The sequence below is a fragment of the Chiloscyllium plagiosum genome, unplaced genomic scaffold (genome assembly GCF_037043375.1).
Source record: "Chiloscyllium plagiosum isolate Xiang-an unplaced genomic scaffold, Cpla_swu_hap1 HiC_scaffold_6, whole genome shotgun sequence".
Lineage (NCBI taxonomy): Eukaryota > Metazoa > Chordata > Chondrichthyes > Orectolobiformes > Hemiscylliidae > Chiloscyllium > Chiloscyllium plagiosum.
The window spans coordinates 95,188,183-95,211,516 of NW_028270144.1; the positions used below are offsets into that span (position 1 = coordinate 95,188,183).

Consider the following 23,334-nt stretch of genomic DNA (forward strand, 5'->3'; position numbering starts at 1 on the left):
TACTGAAAGCTCTTATTCAGAAAGGCAAATGATATGCTGATTGTCATCGCAAGGGGATTTGAGTACTGAAGGAAATACCTAACAGAAATTGTATAGAACATTAGTGAGTACACATCTGGAGTATTGTGCAGTTTTATGCTCCTTTGTTTAAGGAAGGAAATAATGCTTGGAGGCTTGTCACAGAGATATTTGGCCGAAATGGACTAGCATGAAGCCTTTCTACAGCTCTGCCAGCTTCGACGCATGTGACTATCTCTGTCTTTGTTTCAAGATGCAGTGTTACTGCTACTGTCAACAACCAGGTACCTTTAAATTCTGAAGAAGTGTCCAATTGGATTCAAAACATTTAACTCTCTCCCTCCTCAGATGCTGCCAGATCTGCTAAGACTTTGTTTTTATCATTGGTTAGCCTGGTATCTGTCATATATGTGTCTCTTAGTAATGTAATTACTTTTACCAGCCTTGCTAATGTAACCTATTTGTTTAGAATCTAATAAACTACTGTTATTCTACTGACAGCTTTAGAATAAGACTTCACTTTTTTAATACTAGTAAATCCTGTAGACTTGCATAATAGGGAGGATTTGATGTAGCATGTCTACCCTTCAAAAGATCCAAGCAGAACCAGCTAAGAGCATCTCTCAGTGATGATAGTGATGGATGTTATTGCTGGAATTAAGAAATCATTAACAGTGCACAGAATTGACAACAATCCAAAGAGAGACCAAAGAAACCTTTTATAAAAGAGTGAGTCATCCAAGAATCCAGCAGCTTTTTAAAAGAAATGAGCATCCGGTAGCTACAAAACCTGAAATGTCAATCCACCATAAAGATGGTGGTGGGGTAGGGCTCCTGAGCTAGCTCTCCAACAGCTTTTCTTTTACTTACCTCTTGTCCTGAGCTCGGATGATATCGGCAGCAAATAGGAAACCTTGTGGCGATGGCAAGTGACCCCAGTGTGGACCTTTTTTGTAGTGGCAGCAGATGAGCACCTATTTTTCTGGGGTGAGTGCGGGATGTGGCATCTGAATCAGCGACTGTTACGTCGCCAGAGGCAAGGTAGGCCCAGTAGCAGGACATTATGCCTGAGGACCAGTGACTTCATTGTTTGTCTAGTGCTGGTGATGGCGAAGCAGTGGCAGAAAGGTATCACTGTGACATCGACGTGGGCCAGTGGCAAGAGGTGTGACTGTGACGTTGGTGGGTCTGATGCAGGTAGCCAAGGAGAAGCAGCGCAGCGGTGAATGATAGCGCCTGAAGAGTGGCAAGTTCAGTATTTGGATTTGGTGTGGATGGCAGCAAGATGGTAGAGGAGGGATGGTGGCATAGACGTTGATGATGAGCGGGCTCAGGACTGATGGACTCTCTGTGTCTCTGTTATATCTTTGTTTTTCTTTTCCTTTTAAAACTGTTCAAAATGGTGCCATATTGTGGCAACCGTGGAAGAACGCTTCACTGTGTATTTTGTTTCTTTCACTATGTAAAATATATATGACAGTAAAAATAACTTATTTGGTCATTCATTGGGCTGGAAGATTGTTGCTTAAATCAACCAGAGCCTGGGAAATGGTGTTTAAAAGCTTGTAAGGAATAATCTCATTGAGGGTACAAAAGCTAAAACTTGTAATCCAAGAAAGAAGCAGTTGAAATTTGACTCCTTGAATTCCTTCGGGTGAAAATAGCTGTACAGCAAAATTCTGATTTGAAAGCTGAAGGAAAGTTTCAAGAATTTGTTGTTAAAATAATTAAAAGCTGTAGAATAATTGTCTCAAATCAAGGCCGGTGTTGAAGAAATTCCTCAAATCAAGAGTACTGTTCAGTTTATTGGCGACGGACAATTTCATTGAAAATAATTGTTTTCTAACAAATGTGAACTTGTGTGATCAAAAATATTTGAAGGCATGAAAATACTATGGTATTCTTGTTATATTTTTTGAAAAAAGGCATAAATCAATTGGGAAAGCAGTAGAAAAAGTGCAAATTGTCCATTTGTTGAAAATGACGGAAAACTTGATGGAAATGATGTGAATACTCCAATTTGATTTTCAACTTCAAAAACACAATGTTTTCACTTTCAAGTAGGTTTACAAAGTTAAGTTTTTTTTTTAAATTGAGAGAAGCTTTAGACTTTTAAAACTTTGCATTTTTTAAATGGGGCTGTGTTTTAAAGCTATTGTCACCACGAAGTGAAGTAGTGTGTGCAAATAAACAGAATTGGAGCAGTGTAGCACTGCATCATAACAGTGACAGAGACAGTTACGTGAGCAGATGAGTGTGTGTTTGTGAGAGAGAATGTTAGTTTATTTTTGCTTCCTGTTGCATTATCAGCAGTTTAAAATTTAATTATAATTGCAAACCGTTCCTTTTGATTAAAAATTGAATTGAAACCAACTTAGCTGACGATACAGTGGAGTTTGTTTATTGAACTACTGTTTTACTTTTATGAACCAATCATTATTAAAAGAGTAAAATTCCATAAAAAGTAGTTTCTAGGCAATCAGGTTGACAATTTGAATGGACTTGGTATATTGCCTAAAAGTTTTGAATATGGCGCATTAATAACTAGAACGAATTAGGAGAGAATTGTCATTGGAATTTCTGATGCAATCCTTTAAGATCTCTCGCAATTGAAGCAAGATCTCAACGTGGAAAAGGCTGACCAGATAACATTTAACTGAGTTTTGGGGAGAAACCACTGAAAAATTTCAGTAGCAGAAGAGCAGATTTATTCCAGAAGTCTGAGAACCTATCAACTTCACAAAGGTACAAATATGCAACAAACACACAGTAAACCAATGCACAGTATTTGAGCCTTTTGAAGCTGTCTCAAAGAAAAGCAATGTCAAAAACTCAAGAGTGGCACTTCATCAAGGAAAGTGGAATCTTTCGAAAATATGTGTGGAAGACTGAAATAGAAACCATGCTGGCTACTTCTGAAAAGATGTCAATAATTGACATTAAAATTTATTCACAAGTTTTTTGATTTCTACATTTTGTTTCAACCCTTGTATGATACAGAAGCAAGATTTTAGTTTCAAATAAAAGCTGACTGAAACCTTGAAAAATTGCACACCCTCTGCAATCAGCTCTGTTCATATGGTTATGATGTGCAGGTCAAACCCCTCAGCTAATTGAAACCAAACACCCAGAAAAGCTCGCCTCTCCTCACCTTGCAATCTGCTAAAAGTGTGAGGTGAGTGAAAGAGAACTCCTAATTTCCACGGTTTAAAGGAAAATAACAACTTTATTTCTCTAACATAAAACAAAAACTATTAACAAATCTAAGCTTCCTTTTCCTTAACTAACTTTACTATCTGACCCCAACTCTATAAAAATGCTGCTCCAATAACACAATTATTAAATGTTACATGATATTAACTTAATCTCAAGTCCACACTGTCTCATCTCTTTTTCTTCAGTCTTTCTCTTCCTGACTCTTCTGTCCTCTCTGGGGTTGTCATCTTTCTTCTTACTGCAAGTATTTTTCTAGCAAAAGGTACCTTTTTGATAGATGGTGTCTTCTGATTTCTTCGAAAATTTTTCATATTAGGTCGGCAGTTAGCTCTCTGGATCTACGGCAGTTGCTCTGACCAATTTTCAAAATGCCTACCTTTTTTTTAATGCCCCCAAAATTGTTCCCTTTCATTGGTCAGATGTTGTCAATACAATAAATTCAAACTCAATTGGGTTTTAGTATCCTGGGCATAATTTAAATCTGAATTGCTGTCAAAACAGCGACCAAAACTCTGGTGTACATTTAACAGCCATTTGCTGCATGTATCTATTTTGGTACAGCCTATCTCTTAGCTGTTCTGGCAGCTATGGCTGTACTTTACTTTAAAATTCAGATCTAAAATTCTATCTAAAAGTGAACATACATTTTTGACTTGGTAATGGTATTAAAATACTTTGTTTTCCTCTATTTTAGTAACAATCAATTTTAATGCACTGGAAGACCTGATTATTGTTCCCATCTATGGGAAGATCTTTAGTGTTTCATTAATTGTCACCTACTTGCTAAAGCATTCTTTTGCAAAGGTTTATTTGCCTTTCATAGTTCAGTACAAATTCCAATCTATTCTTTCCCCTTCTAGACCAACTCAGAACAACCTTAAATAATGCCCTTTAATATTCCACCCAACCCCAAAGAAATTGTCAAATGCATTTGCAGGCATTTAAAAATAAATATTCTGAAGGATAGATTAGGAAATGTTCTTCTTTCAGAGCCTCAGTAGCTTTTCACTAGAGACATTATTTTGTTAAAACGTCTGAAAAAGGGTGGCTTTATATGTACCCACTTTTTTTAGTTTGGTTATTTTTCTGCCTAGCATTTGCTTCAGACTTGGTCAAATCTATTCTCAGTCTTTTTTGATTGACAATTTGCAGTATGCACACTATTCATAACGTATGATTTTAGATGAGGGAACAAAATGCAATATCTCCAAGTTTGCCAGTGAGATAAAGCTGGGTGGGAACATGAACTGTGAGGAGAATGCAGAACCGCTTCATTGTGATTTGGATAAGGTGAGTGTGTGGGCAAATGCATGATGAAGTATAATTTGGAAAAGTGTGATGTTATATGTTATCCATTTGTAGCAAAAAAACAGGAAGGTGGATTATTATCAGAATGGTGATAATTTGGGAAAGGAGGAGGTGCATTGAGACATGATGTCTTTGTATACCAGTCACTGAAAGTAAGTGTACAAGTGCAAGCAAACAGTGAAGAAAGCAAATTGTCTGTTGGCATTTGAGTGCAGGAGCAGGGATGTATTGTACAACTGTACAGGGCCCTGGTGGGACCACGCCTGGAGTATTGTATGCAGTTTTGTGGAAGGATAAAGAGTTATAAAGAGGCTACAGAGTTGGATTTTCAGCTTTGATCATACTGAAGACAGACGAGACTTGAAGTTTGAATAGTCTGACGCATTTATATATTTCTATCTTCTCTTGAAGGGATTGATTTAACTATCTAACATTCTATCGGTATGCTCCCTTCCTTCCGCTTCCTCTTTCATGTAACATGACTACTCTAGATTATGGATGAAGTCCAGCGCATCAATGAATGCCCGTGTTTGAGCAGTTTGTATACTTTAAGACCATAAGCTTTAGGAATGTGCACCCTCCCTCCAGCAGTTTGTATTAAGCAATAGGGTTAATAAAGCTTGCTGGGAGATATTGTGTAGAACATTTGGCTTGAGTGGGTAATATGAACACTGTATAACTCCATCTAATCTGATATATGACTGTCTGGAAGGAGTTAGTCAGTATTATGTGGCTGTCTGTTGATATTAATAGTAGAGGGAAGACTGAGTGATTTTAATTTAGCCCGCTGTCACGTCTTTTTATTAGTGTGATATAACTACTGTCTTATGTAACTTGATAAACTTTTGATGTGTTACTGAAGTATGAGGCTTGTTTCAAACACTTAGTAGCGATTTAATCTTTTTACTGTTTAATATTTGTTTATGTGGCTTTGTCACGTTACAAGGAGGATTGGTGGCTGCATATCTTCCCAAGAAAGATCCTGGCTGTGCAAAGTGCAGGTATCTCTTCGAGTAAGCTCATGAGACTGAGGAAAGAGATTGGAATCTGGGTTTGTATTCTGTAGAATTTTGAAGTGTAAGAGGTGACCTGTTGACTCTTTGAAAATTCTTAATGTGTGGCAGGATGTACGTGGATAGGATGTTTCTTTAGCTCATGAGTCAAGATGGGACTTGGGGGAACGAATTAAGGCAAAGATGAGGAATTTCTTCACTGAGGATAATGAATTGTTGGAATACTGTGCCCTTGAAGGCTGTGGAAGCTCAGTCGTTTGGCTTGGTATTAGACTGAAGTTGATAGAATTTTGGAGGTTCATAACATCAAGGGTAGTGGATGATCATCCCTGATCTTATGGAATAGTGAAGCACGCTGAATAGCCTGATCCTGCTCTGGTGTTCCAGTGTCTAATGCATAATGATTGATATTTGTTTCTCATACACTTTTTTAAAGACCTTGGCAATTTTGTGCATGAGAAGTGTTTGTGTATTGTGTAATACCATTGATCTGACTTTCCAATTAACCAGGTTTTGGAATTTAATAGACAAAGATTAAAATCTACATGATTAAATTAATACTTAAATATTAAAGATATTTCATATAAATTGTGACAAAACTGCATGTGTATTGATGATCTGAGCAGGACAAAGTGTGTGAGTTTTGAAATGCAAAGGCTATTCTAATCTTGGTTCATGAATTAGCTGACTTGAGCTGACTCAATGTCAAACTTGTTAAATATTTAAAATAATGACTGTTTATTTCACTTCAATGTACAGTCATTATTTTTCCTACTTATTTCAATTTTGTACTCTAATTTGTGTTTAATGTGGTAGTGGCAAGTTTATAAAACTGAATCTAATATCAGTTAATCTGTCAAAAGCATCTGCCTGAGTTCATACGTGCTTTAAACGTACCAGGGTATTCAATATTACTTCATTTTTGAACCAGAAATCTCCCATTTGCAAGATGTATTTGTTTACTAGATTTATATCCATGTGTTGGATTAAGTTGCATAAGACTTAGAGTTTTACTGTAGTGTATATTTAGCACAAACACTAGTTTCCATCTTTTTCTGTTTTGGACCCATTCTTTGCTTAGAAGTCATTACCTCACTTTTTGATTTTTATTTGAAGAACTCAAGAACCCAGCTCAGCTTGTTCAGGCATATTATTTATACATTGACTTGAACCCAGACCTCCTCGCCCAGAAATATGGACACTACCACTCTGACATTACAACCGTAAAATAAAATTCAACATTTGTTATCTTTTATAGTGGATTTTAATTTTTTTAAAATTCTAATCAACCTCTCCAGAGATGATGTTATACATTTTAGGAGCAGAATCCCAGAGGAGGGGTTCCTCCCACTGAGTCGTAAGGGCCTTGTAGAAGAACCCAGCTTTTTGTTAATAATGATTATTATTCACCACAGGAACATTTTATTTCACAACAGGTTGTTCATTTCACAATTTTCGCAAGTGTTACAATGCTGACATTTTGAAAGGTTCAGACATAGACATTTTCTCTTATTCCAGAATGCATTTGATTTTATTAAAAAATAAATCAAGGAAATCGCAAGTATCAATCTAAGATTTTTTGTTAGTTTAGTAGATCCTCCTGATCCTTTTGTATCATTTAAACTGGTGCATTCCTTCATTAATTATTTTGATGTATGTGCACAGATTGGCAGATGGTCAGTTATTTGATTCCATGTTGTGCTGCATATACTTGGACATCATGACCATGATGGTTGAAAAGCTGCATCCACAGCACTGTTGCGTTTCCACGTGCTAGACCAACGCACATCCAATGGGACGTCTGTCATCTGGTTTCCTTGCAGTGAAAGCAGAACAAAGCTGCCATTTTAGACAGAAAATTGCACATATTGAAAACGTATGATTGCACTGGAGGGGCTGTAGAAGGGATTCTCCTTGATGTTGCCTCCAATGGAGCAGGTTAGCTACAAAGAAGTTGGATAAGCTCTGGTTGCTTTCTTCTGGAGCAGAGAAAGTTGAGGGAGGATCTGATTTGAGGGGTACAGAGAAAGTGGATAAAAAGCAGTTTCCTTGGTTGAAGGGTCAGTAGCAAAGGGACATAATCTTTTTGCACTTTGTCTCTAAATTTAGAGAAGTTTTGAGGAAAAATATTTCATCCAGAGGGTGTAGGTATTTGGAATGTACTGGAAGGGTAGTTGAGATGGGAAACCTCAACTTCTGAAAAAGTCTATGGTTGAACACCTTGAGATGTCATAACATTCGAGGTTATTGGCCAACTGATGGAAAGTGGGGCAAGAGTTGATTTTGGTGCCGATTTGATGATACAAAGGGCCTCCTGCACTGTAGGATTCTAAGAACCCTGCATTTTTAAAATGTTTTTTTAATCAACTTGTTCAGGCATGTGCAAATGGAAAATGTAGAAGTCAGATGAAGATCACCTGCTGTTCTGATTTGACCCTTTAAAGGGACCTGCATTTCTAACATTGGGGGTTGGAGGACATATTATCCATTTGAAGAGCGATGCTGGCACTTTATGGTAACTGGACCGAGTCATTGAAATCTTGCAGCGAATAAAATTGTCGTCTTCAACTGGCGTGGTCTGTGCCAGTATGTTTTCGTATGTGATGACAAACACTAATGTTCAATTGAACCAGCGTTCACAAAACTTCAGATAAACAATTACAGATATTTCCTACCCTTTTGAGTCAAGATTTTGATCAGAGGAAATAGTGTCTCTTCTTTTGTACTGTTAGACAAAATTACATTTAGTTTTAATGGCTACTATTTAACATAATTGTTTCAATAAATGGGAGAAAAAGGAACAGCTTAGAGTCAAAATATTGATGTGCACATTAATTTTCTTCTTTGTATTTTAGAGCATCTAATGGAGCAAAGATGAGGCACTATCAATTGTTTGCAAAACAGAATAGTTCAAGAATAAATATTAGTTGTGTTGGTGGATAATAGTGATGGTGGACTGTTAAGTATATCTCAAAAAGGTACCATTTTAAATTTAATGAGGCAGGAAGCTATTGTTTCTGAAGCCCAATTCAATGCATTTCTCTTCCGTCAGCAGTAACCGGCAGTTGAGAATTATTTAGTCAGAGCAGATACCTATCTAACCGTTTCTAAGATGTGATGACAAAAAAAAGGTGCATGTCAACAGGTAGAGGCTTTTCTCAATGGATGAAAAGCTGTGTTACAATAAGATGCTTCATATAGCCCTATTGTAAAAGCTGATTGTGGAATTGAATTCGAACAGTACTAAAGATCAGTATGAAATGTAACTCCTTGTTTTACACTCTTCACATGTTATCCATAAAATAATTCTTTTCATCTTACTACTTTTCTCCTCTACCTTTGCTCTGAATATAATTCCCTCCCTAAACTTTTGCTCATTCCTTAATTACTCCTTATACCTTTTGACCCAGCATTTGAGTATCTGCCGCAATATCTCTTTCGATGGCAATGTTAAGTTTTATTTAATAAACTCCTTTTGAAACACTTTGTTTATATTCCAACAGTATGCAAATGAGTGCTGATTTGGTAACTATACACATATGGTCTGAAGTCTGCAGACTGGCCTTTTGATGCATTTGTCTACCTGACTGAGAATTGTTACAGGAATACCCTGTAACAATACAGTGGAAACTCGATTATCCGAATGGGATGGGCAGGCACTATTTCGTTTGGATAATCGGTTATACTGAAAATCGATTTAAATGCCTTTCCTCTGGGGCTTGGAATTTTAAAATCTGCTCCCCGTTCAGGAGACTGCAGCAACACACTGCGCGACAAACCGCCCTTGCACCCGTCCCTGACCCGGTCCAAAACCCGCCCCCTCCCCCACCCCGTCCAGCCCTGCCCTGAACCAGTCCAACCCCGCACCCCAGCACAAAGCGGCGAGCCCCCGCCCCACAACACACACCCCCGGCCCCTCTCCGGGGCATTTGGACTGCACACCAATAATAAGACTGCAGCTGCCTTTGTGGGGTAAGTCTTCAAATAGCGCACAGAAACAGCCACAACCCCCCACACAACTTTTTACTGCAAATTTTTGACAGGTTCCATGTTTGCCCTGTACAGGACAATGTTGGAGAGATTACTCCTGGGAAGGGGGGGTTGGTCACCCCTCTGTAGAACTCCAGGCAAAGTGTTGGGGGGAAAGAGAGGACGGGAGGTCAATCATTTGGAGAGGGTGCCTGTTTAATCACTGCAAACAAAAGAAGGGATTAGTGCTGGAAACACGTCCTTGATGTAATATTTCTATTGGGACCTCGAGATCTCCTTTGGATAATCCAATATTCAGATAATTGAGATTCCCCTGTACACTGGAATGGCATTCATCAACTTGTCACTTTAAAAGATATGTACAAACATAAGTTCCTCGTATGTTTTCTGATGCTTCCACCCTACCCCCTCAAAATAAAAAGCTGGTTTGGGATAGGAGCATGAACTTGTGTGACATTACTGTATTTTGGCATATTATTATTTTTTCCCCAAAAAGAATTAAGCCAACAAATTTTAATTTTTTTTTAACCTTTAACCTTATTCTGTGTAAATATGTTTATTGTCTGTTACAGACTGGATTTAGAAAATAAACCACTTTATAAAAGCTTATGATGTTTCAATCCCAGAATTTGCCTTCTGCATGTTTATAAAGGAGGAAGTAGATAGGTGTGATTTGTATTTCAGGTGTTTGCACAAATCTATAGATATAATTATATTTTTAAACTTTCCAATTTGTTCTTCATAGCACAATATTTGGCAATCACTGCATATTACCATGAAGACTGGATTGCTTCCTAACTGCTTTACAACAATTGAATAAGTGAAAAGTTTGGACCTTTGTCAAATATTAATGACATCACTAATGGATTTTCACAGGAATTTCTCTGAAATATCATTTAATGCCAGTTTTAGTTTGGCTATATATTGATATTAATAATGTCTTGTATATTATGAAGAATGTAGTGAGATTCCAGAGCAGATAGCCTTGATTAGAAAATGAATGTGATATTTTAACAAATTCTTGTGTGGGTGTGGATTAAGCTGAAAATTCAATTGATCTTTTACAGAATTTCTCAAAGTTCGATCACATGATCCAGAAGAAGCAATAAGACATGATGTCATTGTCTCCATTGTAACTGCTGCAAAAAAGGATCTCTCGCTTGTTAATGACCACCTGTTAAATTTTGTAAGGGAAAGAACATTAGACAAACGGGTGAGAACATTTCAATTTTTTTGTTTCTTCCCATTTCCTTTGAAATATTTTCACTCTGCTTTTATCATTTTTTGATGCTGTTTTGAACTGTTCCCTAGAAGTTTCAAGAGCAACTTGAAATGACAGTCTTTTCTTTACTTGTTTCTTCTTTCCATAGCTTCTTTCCCCTCCTCCTTGTTTTGATATCTGTTGAGCTTTCGTTTATTACTGAGTTCAGGCTATCACTAAATGGTGAATGCAAAATTACTTGTCATTTCTACAGCAGAATTTGTGTTTCACTGTACGTATTAAGTTGATGTATGTAGTCGAGTTATTGGTCCTACATGTCTTTACCCAATTAATGTTAATATTGAATAAATCCAGTCCCAGAAATGGAACTGGCTTCTTGGGTCCTAACTTTGTTTCTTTTTAATTGGAGAGGTCAGCTACTGAACATTGTTGACAAGTACACTGACTGTTGACAATATTTTAACATGCAGAATAAAATGTTGATAGAACAAGGGGAAAAACTTAGATGAGACAAAAAAAAATGGATTGACACAGTAAAATGTAACTCAGAGACCTAGGTAAAGCCTGGAGTCAAATACTCAAATCCCACCTTGCAGATGGTGGATTTTTTTGAAATTCTAGAATTAAAATTCTAATCATGGACATGAAACCATTGTTGCCAAACCCATCTGATTTACTAACATCCAAGGAAGCAAATCTGCCTAGTTGGCCGACATGTGAATCCACACCCATAGCAATGTGGTCAGCTTTTTTGGCCCTATGAAACAGTCTAGCAAGCCATTCGTTTGTATCAAACCGCAAAAAAAGGTTTCTGAATAAAGGAACAAAACTGGATGGACAAACTGGCTTCAATCAGAAATGACGACAACAAACTCAGCTGTGTGGACCCTGCAAAGTTGTCTCTACCAATATTTGGGGGCTTGTACTAAAGTATGCTAAGGCTATATAAGATAGTAGAGGTATCCGCTAAGTGAAAGTAAGTGTGGTCTCCACGAGGACTGTCGCTTCCACTCGTATTGTCATGGGCTGCTGAACTTGAAGCAGGCAACTTGGTGAGAATTAAGTCAAGTATGTTTTTCTCTTTTTGGCACCCTCCCCATCCATCGCAGCCCCAGTTTAGGAGCTGTGTCCTTTAGGACTTGACCAACTCAGACAGTAGCAGTCTACCGAGCCACTTTCGGTGGCCAACATTGAAATCCCTCACCCAGAGTACATCCTACTCTCTTGCCACCCTTAGCACTTCTGCAAGGTGATGCTCAACATGGAGGAACCAGTCAAGGAGCAGCCTGATCTTGATTGAAACGTTCAATTCTTGAATACCTCCCCGGCATGTGTATTTTCTTCCAGCAGGATAGACTGACTAGAAGCGATGGCAGTATATATGGTCAATCAGGTGTTGCCCTGGGAGTTTTCAACATTGACTTCAGACTTCCAGCTGAATGAAGCGTGCTGGAGGGCATACCTAAACTGAGGTGTAAACATGGGGAAGTTGCAACACAGGACTAAATATGTGCCAAGTAACATTAGAAGGAAGTGATACCAGGGCTAAGTGATTCCATAGCCAACAGATTATTTACAGCTCTGCAATCCTTCTGAAAAGGTTGTAAATGGTGGTGGACAATTAAACAACTAATTGGAGAAGAAAACCAATATCCTCAATGACATAGGAGCCTGTATGTCAGTGCAAATAAGTCCATGCAAAGAAGATTGAAGTATTTACAGCTGGAAGTGCCAAGTAGATTGTATCTCTCTGCCTTCTTCAAAGTTCCCCACCATCACAGATGCCTGTCTTCAGTCGATTCAGTTTGCTTCATGTGATATTGTGAAATGGTTGGAAGCGTAGGATACTGCAAAGGCTATGGGCTATGACAACATTGTCAGTACTATTTCCAAAAATGTGTTCCAGAACCTATTCCCTAGCTAAGCTGTTGGAATATAGCTACAGTTCTGACATTTGCTGGGCAATATGGTAAATTGTCCAGCTATGTCCTGTAACACGAAGCAGGATACATCCCACCTGGCTGATTACTGTCTCATCAGTCTTTTCTAAATTGTCACTTGAGTGATAATCATCATTAACAGAGCTATCAAGCCATACCTGCTTAGCAACAACTTGCTCACTGACATTTGGATTCGACCCCTGTAAAAACGCCATCCCATTCTCCCAATTCCTTCGACTCCGCCGCATCTGCTCCCAGGAGGACCAGTTCCAAAAACGCACAACCCAGATGGCCTCCTTCTTCAAGGACCGCAATTTCCCCCCCGACGTGGTCGACGATGCCCTCCACCGCATCTCTTCCACTTCCCGCTCCTCCGCCCTTGAACCCCGCCCCTCCAACCGCCACCAGGACAGAACCCCACTGGTCCTCACCTACCACCCCACCAATCTCCATGTACAGCGCATCATCCGCCGTCATTTCCGCTACCTCCAAACGGACCCCACCACCAAGGATATATTTCCCTCCCCTCCCCTATCAGCATTCCGTAAAGACCACTCCCTCCGTGACTCCCTCGTCAGATCCACACCCCCCACCAACCCAACCTCCACTCCCGGCACCTTCCCCTGCAACCGCAGGAGGTGCAAGACTTGCGCCCACACCTCCCCTCTCACCTCCCTCCAAGGCCCCAAAGGAAGCTTCCATATCCGCCACAGATTCACCTGCACCTCCACACATATCATCTATTGCATCCTCTGCACCCGATGTGGCCTCCTCTATATTGGGGAGACAGGCCGGCTACTTGCGGAGCGTTTCAGAGAACACCTCTGGGACACCCGGACCAACCAACCCAACCACCCTGTAGCTCAACATTTCAATTCCCCCTCCCACTCCACCAAGGATATGCAGGTCTTTGGACTCCTCCATCGTCAGACCACAACAAAACGACGGTTGGAGGAAGAACGCCTCATCTTCCGGCTAGGAACCCTCCAACCACAAGGGATGAACTCTGATTTCACCAGTTTCCTCATTTTCCCCCCCCACCCTGTCTCAGTCAAATCCATCAAATTCAGCACCGCCTTCCTAACCTGAGATCTTCTTCCCGACCTCTCCGCCCCCACCCCAGTCTGACTTATCACCCTCACCTTGACCTCTTTCCACCTATCACATTTCCGACGCCCCTCCCCCAAGTCCCTCCTCCCTACCTTTTATCTTAGCCTGCTGGACAAACTTTCCTCATTCCTGAAGAAGGGCTTATGCCCGAAACGTCGATTCTCCTGTTCCCTGGATGCTGCCTGACCTCCTGCGCTTTTCCAGCAACACATTTCCAGCTTAGTTCAAATATGGTCCAAAGAGCTGAATTCTAGAACTGAGGCAAGAATGACTGCTCTTGACATCAAATCTGCCTTTTGCAGTGACCTCCAAGGACCCCAGGAAAAACTAGAGTCCAGGAGAATTGGTAAGAGAGTGAAAGCTCTCTACTGGGTGGAGTTGTACTCAACTGAAAGGAAAATGTGGTATGGTTGTTGATGGTTCCAGGCAAACTCTGCAGGTTGTTCTTAATTTTGTAGTGTCTGAGGTCCAACCATCTTCAGCAACTTTGAATAACCTTTCCTCCAGCACAAGGTCAAACTGGGAATGTGCAGTAATCACTGCACAATGTTCAGCTCCATTTGCTGCAACTCCAGATACTGAAGCATTCCACGTACAAAATATCCAAGTTTGGGTTGATGAGTGAGAAGGAACACTTTTTTTGCCTGGCATTTGTGTGGCACAAGACCATCTTCATCTTCAAAAAGAGAGAATCTAACCATCTCCCCATGACATTGACAACATCCTGGGGTTATCATTGACTGACTAAAAGCTGAACTGAACTAGTTTATGTAAATACTGTGGCTGCAAGAGCAAGTCTGAGGCCAGGAATACTGCAGCAAGTAATTCACCTCCTGACTCTCCTGAGCCTATCCAATATCTCAAGACACAAGTCAGGAGTGTGATGGAAAAATCCCCACTTGCCTGGATGAGTGATTCCAACAAAACTCTTAAGCTTGACAACATCCAGGATAAAGCAGCTAGTTTGATTGGCACTGCATCCACAAAGATTGACTCCCTCCGCCACCAAAACTCAGTACCAGCAGTACATACTATCTACAAGATGCATTGTTTAAGGCTCTTTAGACAGCACCTTCCAAACTCAGTCTTTCCCATCTAGAAAGACAAGAATAGCAGATTCATGGGAATACCATCAGCAAGTTTCTCTCCAAACCACTTGCTATTCTAATTTGGAAACATATTACAATTTATTCAGTTTTGTTGGCTGAAGATCCTCAGCTGCTCTGTGGAACTGCTTATAACAAATAGACTGCAGTGGTTCAAGATAACTCCCCACCACTTCATCAAGCAACTGGAGATGGACAATAACTGCACCCTTAGCCAATGAAGCCGACATCACATGAAGGAATTTTAAAATGTAACTTGTCTGACATCAGAAAAAGTTCAAATTTGTTTATTTATTTTATTGCAGCAAACACCAAAATCTCAGTGAAGAGTTTTCAGGAAGGCTGTGTGTTCAGACAATGGTTGGTACAGCTTAGATGAATTTTTATGCACTCCCCAGAAGCTTTTTCCTATCAGCTAATATTTCTCCTTGAGACTCTGAAAACAAACTGCAAACTAAAGTCGTTGTGATTCTAGGTTTAGAGCAACTGAGTTCCCTAAACCCAAGTCTCGCTGTCCTTCACTCTCTGACATACCCCCTCACTTTTTGGATTTTTCTACCTCCTTCTGTTATTGGGCTGCTGTCACTAAGCAACTGAACAGTTTGTTTTTCTCCAGCTTTTGGTTTGTTAATGCACCAAAACATTTACTATTAACTTAAAAATTTATTAAAATGCATGTGAACAAAACCAATCTCCAGACTTCTGTCGCTGCCAACAAAAATGCCCAAAAAATTAAATTGAGCCTTGTCTCCCCTTTTTTTTTAAATGTGTAAAATATAAATTCACCTTCAAAGTTGTGCATTCATTTCAACAGAATGATGAAACACTAAAGAGGGTACATGAAGATTGGACTACAGTTCTCCATAATAATATATACATTGGATTACTTCCAGCAGTTGTAAAAAGCAAGGGCCATTGACATGCTTGAGATATCATCTACCTGATTGTCTTCCCTGATATGAGATACATCCAGACAAATACGAACTGAGGACTTTTATTTTAAACCCAAGTAATCCTAAATTCAGCAGAGCTCTGGACTTACTCAGGAAACTTAGATTCTAAAGTAAACACCCACTATTACAAGCTTTTCTGTTATACTTTCTGTGCTTTGTAGCTCAGCCAAAATTTACATAAATATTTGACCACTGCAACCTAAGTGTATTCTGCCTGAGCATTTCTGTAGTATAACTATTAATAGGGTTTTAATAGATGCTTTCGGCAGCATGACCGTATAGCTGCTTGTTGTACCCTAGTTTAAAATCTTGTGGCTGTACTCTGATGTAAATATGCTTCATTCTTTATAGCTTGTTGCTGTGGGTTACCAGTTGCTGAATTTTGTAATGAGAGTTTATTGTTCAGTTTTGCTTCAAGTGTTAATGATTTCATTCTCCTTCCCCCTTGAAATAGAATATGGAATCATTTATATATTTTCTTTCTGCTTGTGTGTATACAACCAAAGGTTTCTTTGTACTAATATCCTATTTTCCTTCCTCCCTAGTGGAGAGTGAGAAGAGAAGCAATGATGGGGCTGGCGCAGATCTATAAAAAGTACTGTTTACAAGCTGAGGCAGGAAAGGAAGCTTCCAAAGAGATTTCATGGATTAAAGACAAACTTTTGCATATATACTACCAAAACAGCATTGATGACAAGTATGTGAACATTCTTGGGAGTAAATACAAAGGATAAATTGCAGCAATTACCGATTATTTCAGAAATTAGCATAGTGGTAGTATCATTAGATCATGAAACAAAGTGTCTGCATTTCACATGTGAAGCGGAAGGAATTCATTCTCTGACATTGTGGAGCTATTAATGATAATAGAACACTGAGTGTCATCCTATTTACCCATTAATTAATCTAACAATTTAAAGGAACTGCGCATTTGATTATTTTCTTAATTGTTCTAGAGATTATTATGCTAGGTTTGAGAACTCTAGTGTGCATTGGTAGTGTCCCTGCTTCTAGGCCAGGAGACGTAGATTCAAGTTTCATGTGCTCCAGAAGTATGTGTCATGAAATTGTCTTAACAGGTTGATTTTTTTTTTAAAAAAAGAGAGAATCTTGCTCTGGACTCAACTGTCATCATTCCTTTTCATACCATACACTCCACTGCAGCACCATCATCACCTAAGCCAACTGAGACCCTCTCAAATTTGTCTGACACTTGACCCCCTGCTCAGTTGATTCCAACTATTTAACTATTTATTTTTCCCAATTAGTTGCTTCTGTGACAAATACCAAGCCCTCTCGTTAAAACATATATCATCCCTTCCTCAAGAAACCTTGACTTATGTACCTTCTCAAAATAAAACTCCACTCTCCGTACAGCTCTAATTCCCTTCCTATGTTGCCAGTTTTCAACTTTTGTAAATTATGTTGTAGCTCTGGATATGTTCAACCCCATTTGACTTTTGGACTGCCATGGTATTAGTAGATTTGCTTGTACACTATTTTGGGAGAAAAGTGCTATTGCTTTGTTTTCACTGCAAATGCTTTTTTGACTCCACTGACTTTGTTACCTAATTGGCAACACATGAGCAAATAAGGGAACAATAAGATCTATACACACACTTCATTTGAGAAACAGTATACAAGTCTGAAAAGACAAAAAGAAAAATACTTATTTCATGTTGGCCAGTTTATCAAGGAGGTTGGAATAACAAGTTCTACTTCAGTTGAATAGAGTTGTGGTTGATCTCAATCTTGATGACTGACTGTTCATTTATTGCCACTATATCTCAAAAAGCTGAATCCGTTTTCCTTCCCCCTCAAAGTAGAGTACAGAATCATTTGGACTGATCTTGGAAAGAGTACAAAATGCAGATTCACTAAAATGAAAAAGGGACTCTGAAATTGGCTTATTATAGAGTATTAGAGCCATACAGCATGGAAACGGGCCCTTCACTCCAACTCCTCCACGCCGACCAGACAACCCAATATGACCTAGTCCCATTTGTAGCATTTGGCCCATGTCCTTCAAAACCCTCCAGTTATATTTAAAAGACCTCTTAATTGGTATGTTGAAATTGGACCTGGCTACACCATTTCTTCTGGCAGCTTGTTCCATACATGAGCAACATCTGCATGGAAAATGTTACTCCTCAAGTCCTGTTGAAGTCTTTCCCTTGTCACCTTAAACAAATGTCCTCTAGTTATGGACACCACCAGATGCACCCCCAGTGTTTTATACTGATTAAGTTATGGTCTTCCCCACAGGAAGAAACATTCTCCTGTGTTTACTGTATAACTTCCATAAAGAATTCTCAGGTCACTTGTTAGCCTTTTTTCCTTGATCAAACCCCTGAATCTTTTTTCTTGATTTATATTTCTGGTATAATCCATGTATATCTTCTCTGTACCCTCTTCAGTATTTCCAACATCTCTTTTGTAATATGGTGACTACACTATACACATACTCTAATTATGATTTAACCAATGTCATTTACATACTTAGCATGACCTCCACTCTTTTCTCTCCTTTCTAGAAATAGTGTTGTGTGTTTGGTTTGCATTTCATAAAATTATGACCTTGCTAATTTGTAGTGCAACTTGGATTGATTGGTACATTTTCAACTCTGATCTCTCTTGATCCTGTACCCCACCTAGATTTGCACCTTACAGATAATAAGTGACATTGCTATTCTTCCTACCAAAATTTACCCCTCATTTATTTGTGCTCAGCTTCCATTTGTTTCAACTATTTTTTTTCTGTTTATTCCCATTCAAATGTATTAATGACTTCCTCATTATTATTAACTATCCCTTCACCGCTTTTACCCAAAAATGTCATCTGTAAATTCAGAATTATGTTAGATTACAAAATCCAAACAGTCAATATGAATTATGAATATCAGGAAACCTATTGTTGATCCTTATGTAACATGATTTCATTCTTTCCACTATTGTAACTACCCTCTACACCACCTCCTTTGCTTTCGGTTTGAACCTAGCAAACAATCTATTCTATCACTTGTTTTGTGATTCCCTATTCTCATGCTCATTAATCTGGTATGAGTCAGCTTATTGCTTTGCAATCAGTTACTTCATTGGTACTTAGCTAAATAAGGCTGAATGCAGCATGCTAAAGATTAATGGTAAAACAGAGGATGAACAGTTTTAAAAAGCAGCAAAAAGTGACCACAATTTAAGAGGGAAAAATAATCTTTAAGGATAAACATGTAACTAATACTAAGATAGCAAGAGTTTCTTTAATATGTTTTAAACAAAGCCAAAATGAAAACACGCCTCTTGGAGAATGAGGCTGGTGAGATCATAATGGCAAGACAAGAAATGGCAGAGGAGTTGAATAAATACTTTGCATCAGTCTTCACAGTAGAAGACACTGCATATTAGAATTACTAGATAGTCAAGGGGTAAAAGGAGTATAAGTAAATACTCTAAACTAAGCGGATAAAGATAGATAAGTCCCTGGGATCTGATGGGTTGTAACCTAGAATTTTTAAAATTCATTCACAGGAATGTGGGTGTCACTTACTACCTAACCCTAACAGGCCAGAGTTAACCACATTGATAGTGGAGGCACTGGTAATATTGTTCCAAGAATCCCCAGATTTTGGAAGAATTTTAGAATTAGAAAACTGAGTGTAGCACCATTTAGAAAGGGTGGAGACGAAAAACGTGTACCTGCAAGTCGGTTAGCTTCACAACTATTATTGAGAAAAGGTTAGTCTATAGTGGAGCATTTAGCAACACAACGATCAAGCAGAATCAACCTGACAGATTTTCAACTATTTGACTTGACAATTCTTTGAAGTAACAAACAGAATAGATAAGTGGGAAGCAATGGAAGTAATATTTGGATTTTCAGAAGGGAAAGATTTGGGATAATGGGAGATTTTTCAGGATGGCAACCTGTAACTAATCCAGTACCACAGGGGTACGTCTGTGAGGGCCACCATTTACTGTACAGGTCATTCTGCTTTAACATGTGTTTTGTTAACGCAAATTCGCTGTAATGTGATTGACGAATTCAAGACACTGTTTCTGAAGTGCAAACTTTTAAAATGTGTGTTGGCTGTAACACAATTACAGCGCCAGCACTTTGGGCGCTGTTTCTAAAATGCGATTTTTTTTTAAAAAAATTCTCTATAATGCTGTTTGCAAAAGAACTCAACCATCAAGTTATAGAAGAACTACCTGTACATATCAATGACTTGGATGAGACAAGTAAATATTACTGTATCCAAGTTTGTAGAGGACATAAAAATAGTTGAGAAGACAGGCAATGAGGAAGACCACATCTACACAGAGATATAAACAGGTTAAATTAGTGAACAAGAACTTGTCGTTAGCACATATTTCATTTACCATTATACATATTGGAAGGAAGAATGGGTGAGCTGAATATTATTTAAATGGAGAAAGACTACAGAACAAACGGATTTTGGAGTCTTCATCCTTGAATCATAAAAATCAGCATCCACACACAACAGATAATAAGGAAAGCAAATGAATGTTGGGTTTTATTCCAAAGAGAATAGAGTATCAAAAAAAGGTTTTGTTAAAACCATATAAGGCATTAGTTAGACCACAGCTGGAATACTGTGAACAGTTTTGAGCCTCTTAGCAAAGGAAAGATAAACTGGTGTTGGAGGTAGTCCAGAGAAAGTTCACTAGGCTAATAACCAGTACAGAAGGATTGTTTAATGAGGAGTGGTTCAGTTAGTCGTGCCTGTACTCGCTGAAATTTAAAAGAATGAGGGGGGACCTTGTTGACATGTACAAGATTCTTGGGGACTTGAAAGAGCAGATAGTGAGAGGTTGCTCCCTTTTGGGAGAGTCAAGCACCAGAGGGCATAATCTCAGGATAAGAAGTCACCCTTTTAAGACACCAATGAGGAGGAATTTCTTTTGAGGGTGGTCAATGTATGGAATTCCTTACCGCCATTGAGGCTGGATCATTTTAATGTTTTCAATGTTGAGGTAGACTAATTTTTATCAGTAGGATAGTGGGAGTATAGAGAATAGGTAGTGGAGGTGAGAATCCTTTGGATCAGCCAGGATGTCATCAAATGGTGGAGCAGGCGCTCTGGACTGAATGGCATACTTCTCCGACATTTAATGGTCTTTCAGGCCTCTGGATTTCAGGTTTCAGGTCTTGTTGACTCCTGCTCCCTTTCTTGGACAAAACCCGGTAATAGAACAGGACAACATCCTTTCCCTCATGCTGAATTCTCTCACTCAAATTCCTCAAGTTCCCCTGTCACGGTAATATGCTGTCAAGCTAGATTTTTATGACTTTAGGCATAGGCTGAATAAAGTTATCTGGTATACTTGAGTTTATTAATGTAGGGACTAATCCAGTTGAACTACTAAAGAGGTTAACTATTCTGTGCAATTGATGAGATGTGTTTCATCAAAGTGATGTGACTTTGGAATAAAATCAGATGTTTTTTAAAACATGGTTGTTGGTGGGAAGTCTAGAACATGCTCCCTCGGCTGGATGCTTGGCCAATGAATGGATGTGTCATGTGCAAGTCGAGATGGGCTACTGAATACCCATAATCTGGTGAAATGATGAATTTGCTCAAGAAACTGACTGGCATTCAACATGCCCTAGCCACTTTCTTTGGTGGAAGCAGACCATTCACAACTGTGACATTCTGTTTAACTGTCAACTCCATTTCAGATCCCGTGTCATTTTCATAAAGGTGGTTTACTGCATTATTTTTGTTCAGTCATATCATGTTTGCTTCTGAAATTCTGATATCTTGTCTTGCCACCTCTGAACTTGTCAGCAGTGTTTTCCTGACTACGAAAATATGGGAAATGTGAAGACACAAACTTCACATAAATGAGATAATGAGAATCCAGAAAAAGTATATTCCTGTCAAGATGAAAGGAAAGGCTGATAGGTATAGGGAATGCTGAATGACTAAAGAAATTGAGGGTTTGGTTACGAAAAAGAAGGAAGCGTATGTAAGGTATAGACAGGATAGATCGATTGAATCCTTGGAGTATAAAGGATGTAGGAGTATACTTAAGAGGGAAATCAGGAGTGCAAAAAGGGGACATGAGATAGCTTTGGCAAATAGAATTAAGGAGAATCCAAAGGGTTTCTACAAATACATTTAAGGACAAAAGGGTAATTAGGGAGAGAATAGGGCTCCTCAAAGATCAGCAAGGCGGCCTTTGTGTGGAGCCACAGAAAATGGGGGAGATACTAAATGAGTTCATTGTAACAGTATTTACTGTAGAAAAGGATATGGAGGGTATAGAATGTAGGGAAATAGATGGTGACATCTTGCAAAATGTCCATATTACAAAGGAGGAAGTGCTGGATTCTTGAAACAGGTAAAGGTGGATAAATCCCCAGGACCTAATCAGGTGTACCGAGAACTCTTTGGGAAGCTAGAGAAGTGATTGTTGGGCCTCTTGCTATTTGTATCGTCGATAGTCACAGGTGAGGTACCGGAAGACTGGAGGTTGGCAAATGTGGTGCCATTGTTTTAGAAGGGCAGTAAGGACAAGCCAGGGAATTAGACCAGTGAGCCTGACCTCGGTGGTGGGCAAGTTGTTGGAGGGAATCCTGAGGGACAGGGTGTACATGTATTTGGAAAGGCAAGGACTGATTCGGGATAATCAGCATGGCTTTGTGCATGGGAAATCGTGTCTCAAACTTAATTGAGTTTTTTTGAAGTGACAAAGGGGATTGATGAGGGCAGAGCAGTAGATGTGATCAATATGGACTTCAGTAAAGCGCTCGACAAGGTTCCACATGGGAAACTGATTAGCAAGGTTAGATCTCCTGGAATAAAGGGAGAACTAGCCATTTGGATACAGAACTGGCTCAAAGGTAGAAGACAGAGGGTGGTGGTGGAGGGTTGTTTTTCAGACTGGAGGCCTGTGACCAGTGGAGTGCGACAAGGATCGGTGCTGGGCCCTCTACTTTTTGTCATTTACATAAATGATTTGGATACGAGCATAACAGGTACAGTTAGTAAGTTTGCAGATGACACCAAAATTGGAGGTGTAGTGGACAGCAAAGAGGGTTAGCTCAGATTACAACAGGATCTGGACCAGATGGGCCAATGGGTTGAGAAGTGGCAGATGGAGTTTAATTTAGATAAATGCGAGGTGCTGCATTTTGGGAAAGCAAATCTTAGCAGGACTTATACACTTAATGGTAAGGTCCTTGAGGGGCATGGATAGGGTAAATAGGCAAAGTCCTTTCCTTGGGGTCAGTGAGTCCAGAACTAGAGGGCATAGGTTTAGGGTGAGAGGGAAAAGATATAAAAGAGACTTAAGGGGCAACTTTTTCACTCAGGGTGGTACAGGTATGGAATGAGCTGCCAGAGGAAGTGGTGGAAGCTGGTGCAATTGCAACATTTAAGAGGTATTTGGATGGGTATATGAATAGGAAGGGTTTGGAGGGATACGGGCCAGGTG

General features: G+C 39.2%; 1 protein-coding gene across 1 annotated transcript in view; it reads left to right on the top strand.

Annotated features, from left to right (window-relative positions):
* The window catches only part of pds5b (PDS5 cohesin associated factor B), a 233,973-nt gene that overhangs the window by 97,972 nt on the left and 112,667 nt on the right, over positions 1–23,334 (top strand). The window contains exons 11-12 of the mRNA XM_087988236.1: positions 10,613–10,758; positions 16,422–16,573. Coding sequence (XP_087844362.1) covers positions 10,613–10,758; positions 16,422–16,573 — 298 coding nt within the window. The remainder of the gene's footprint in view (positions 1–10,612; positions 10,759–16,421; positions 16,574–23,334) is intronic.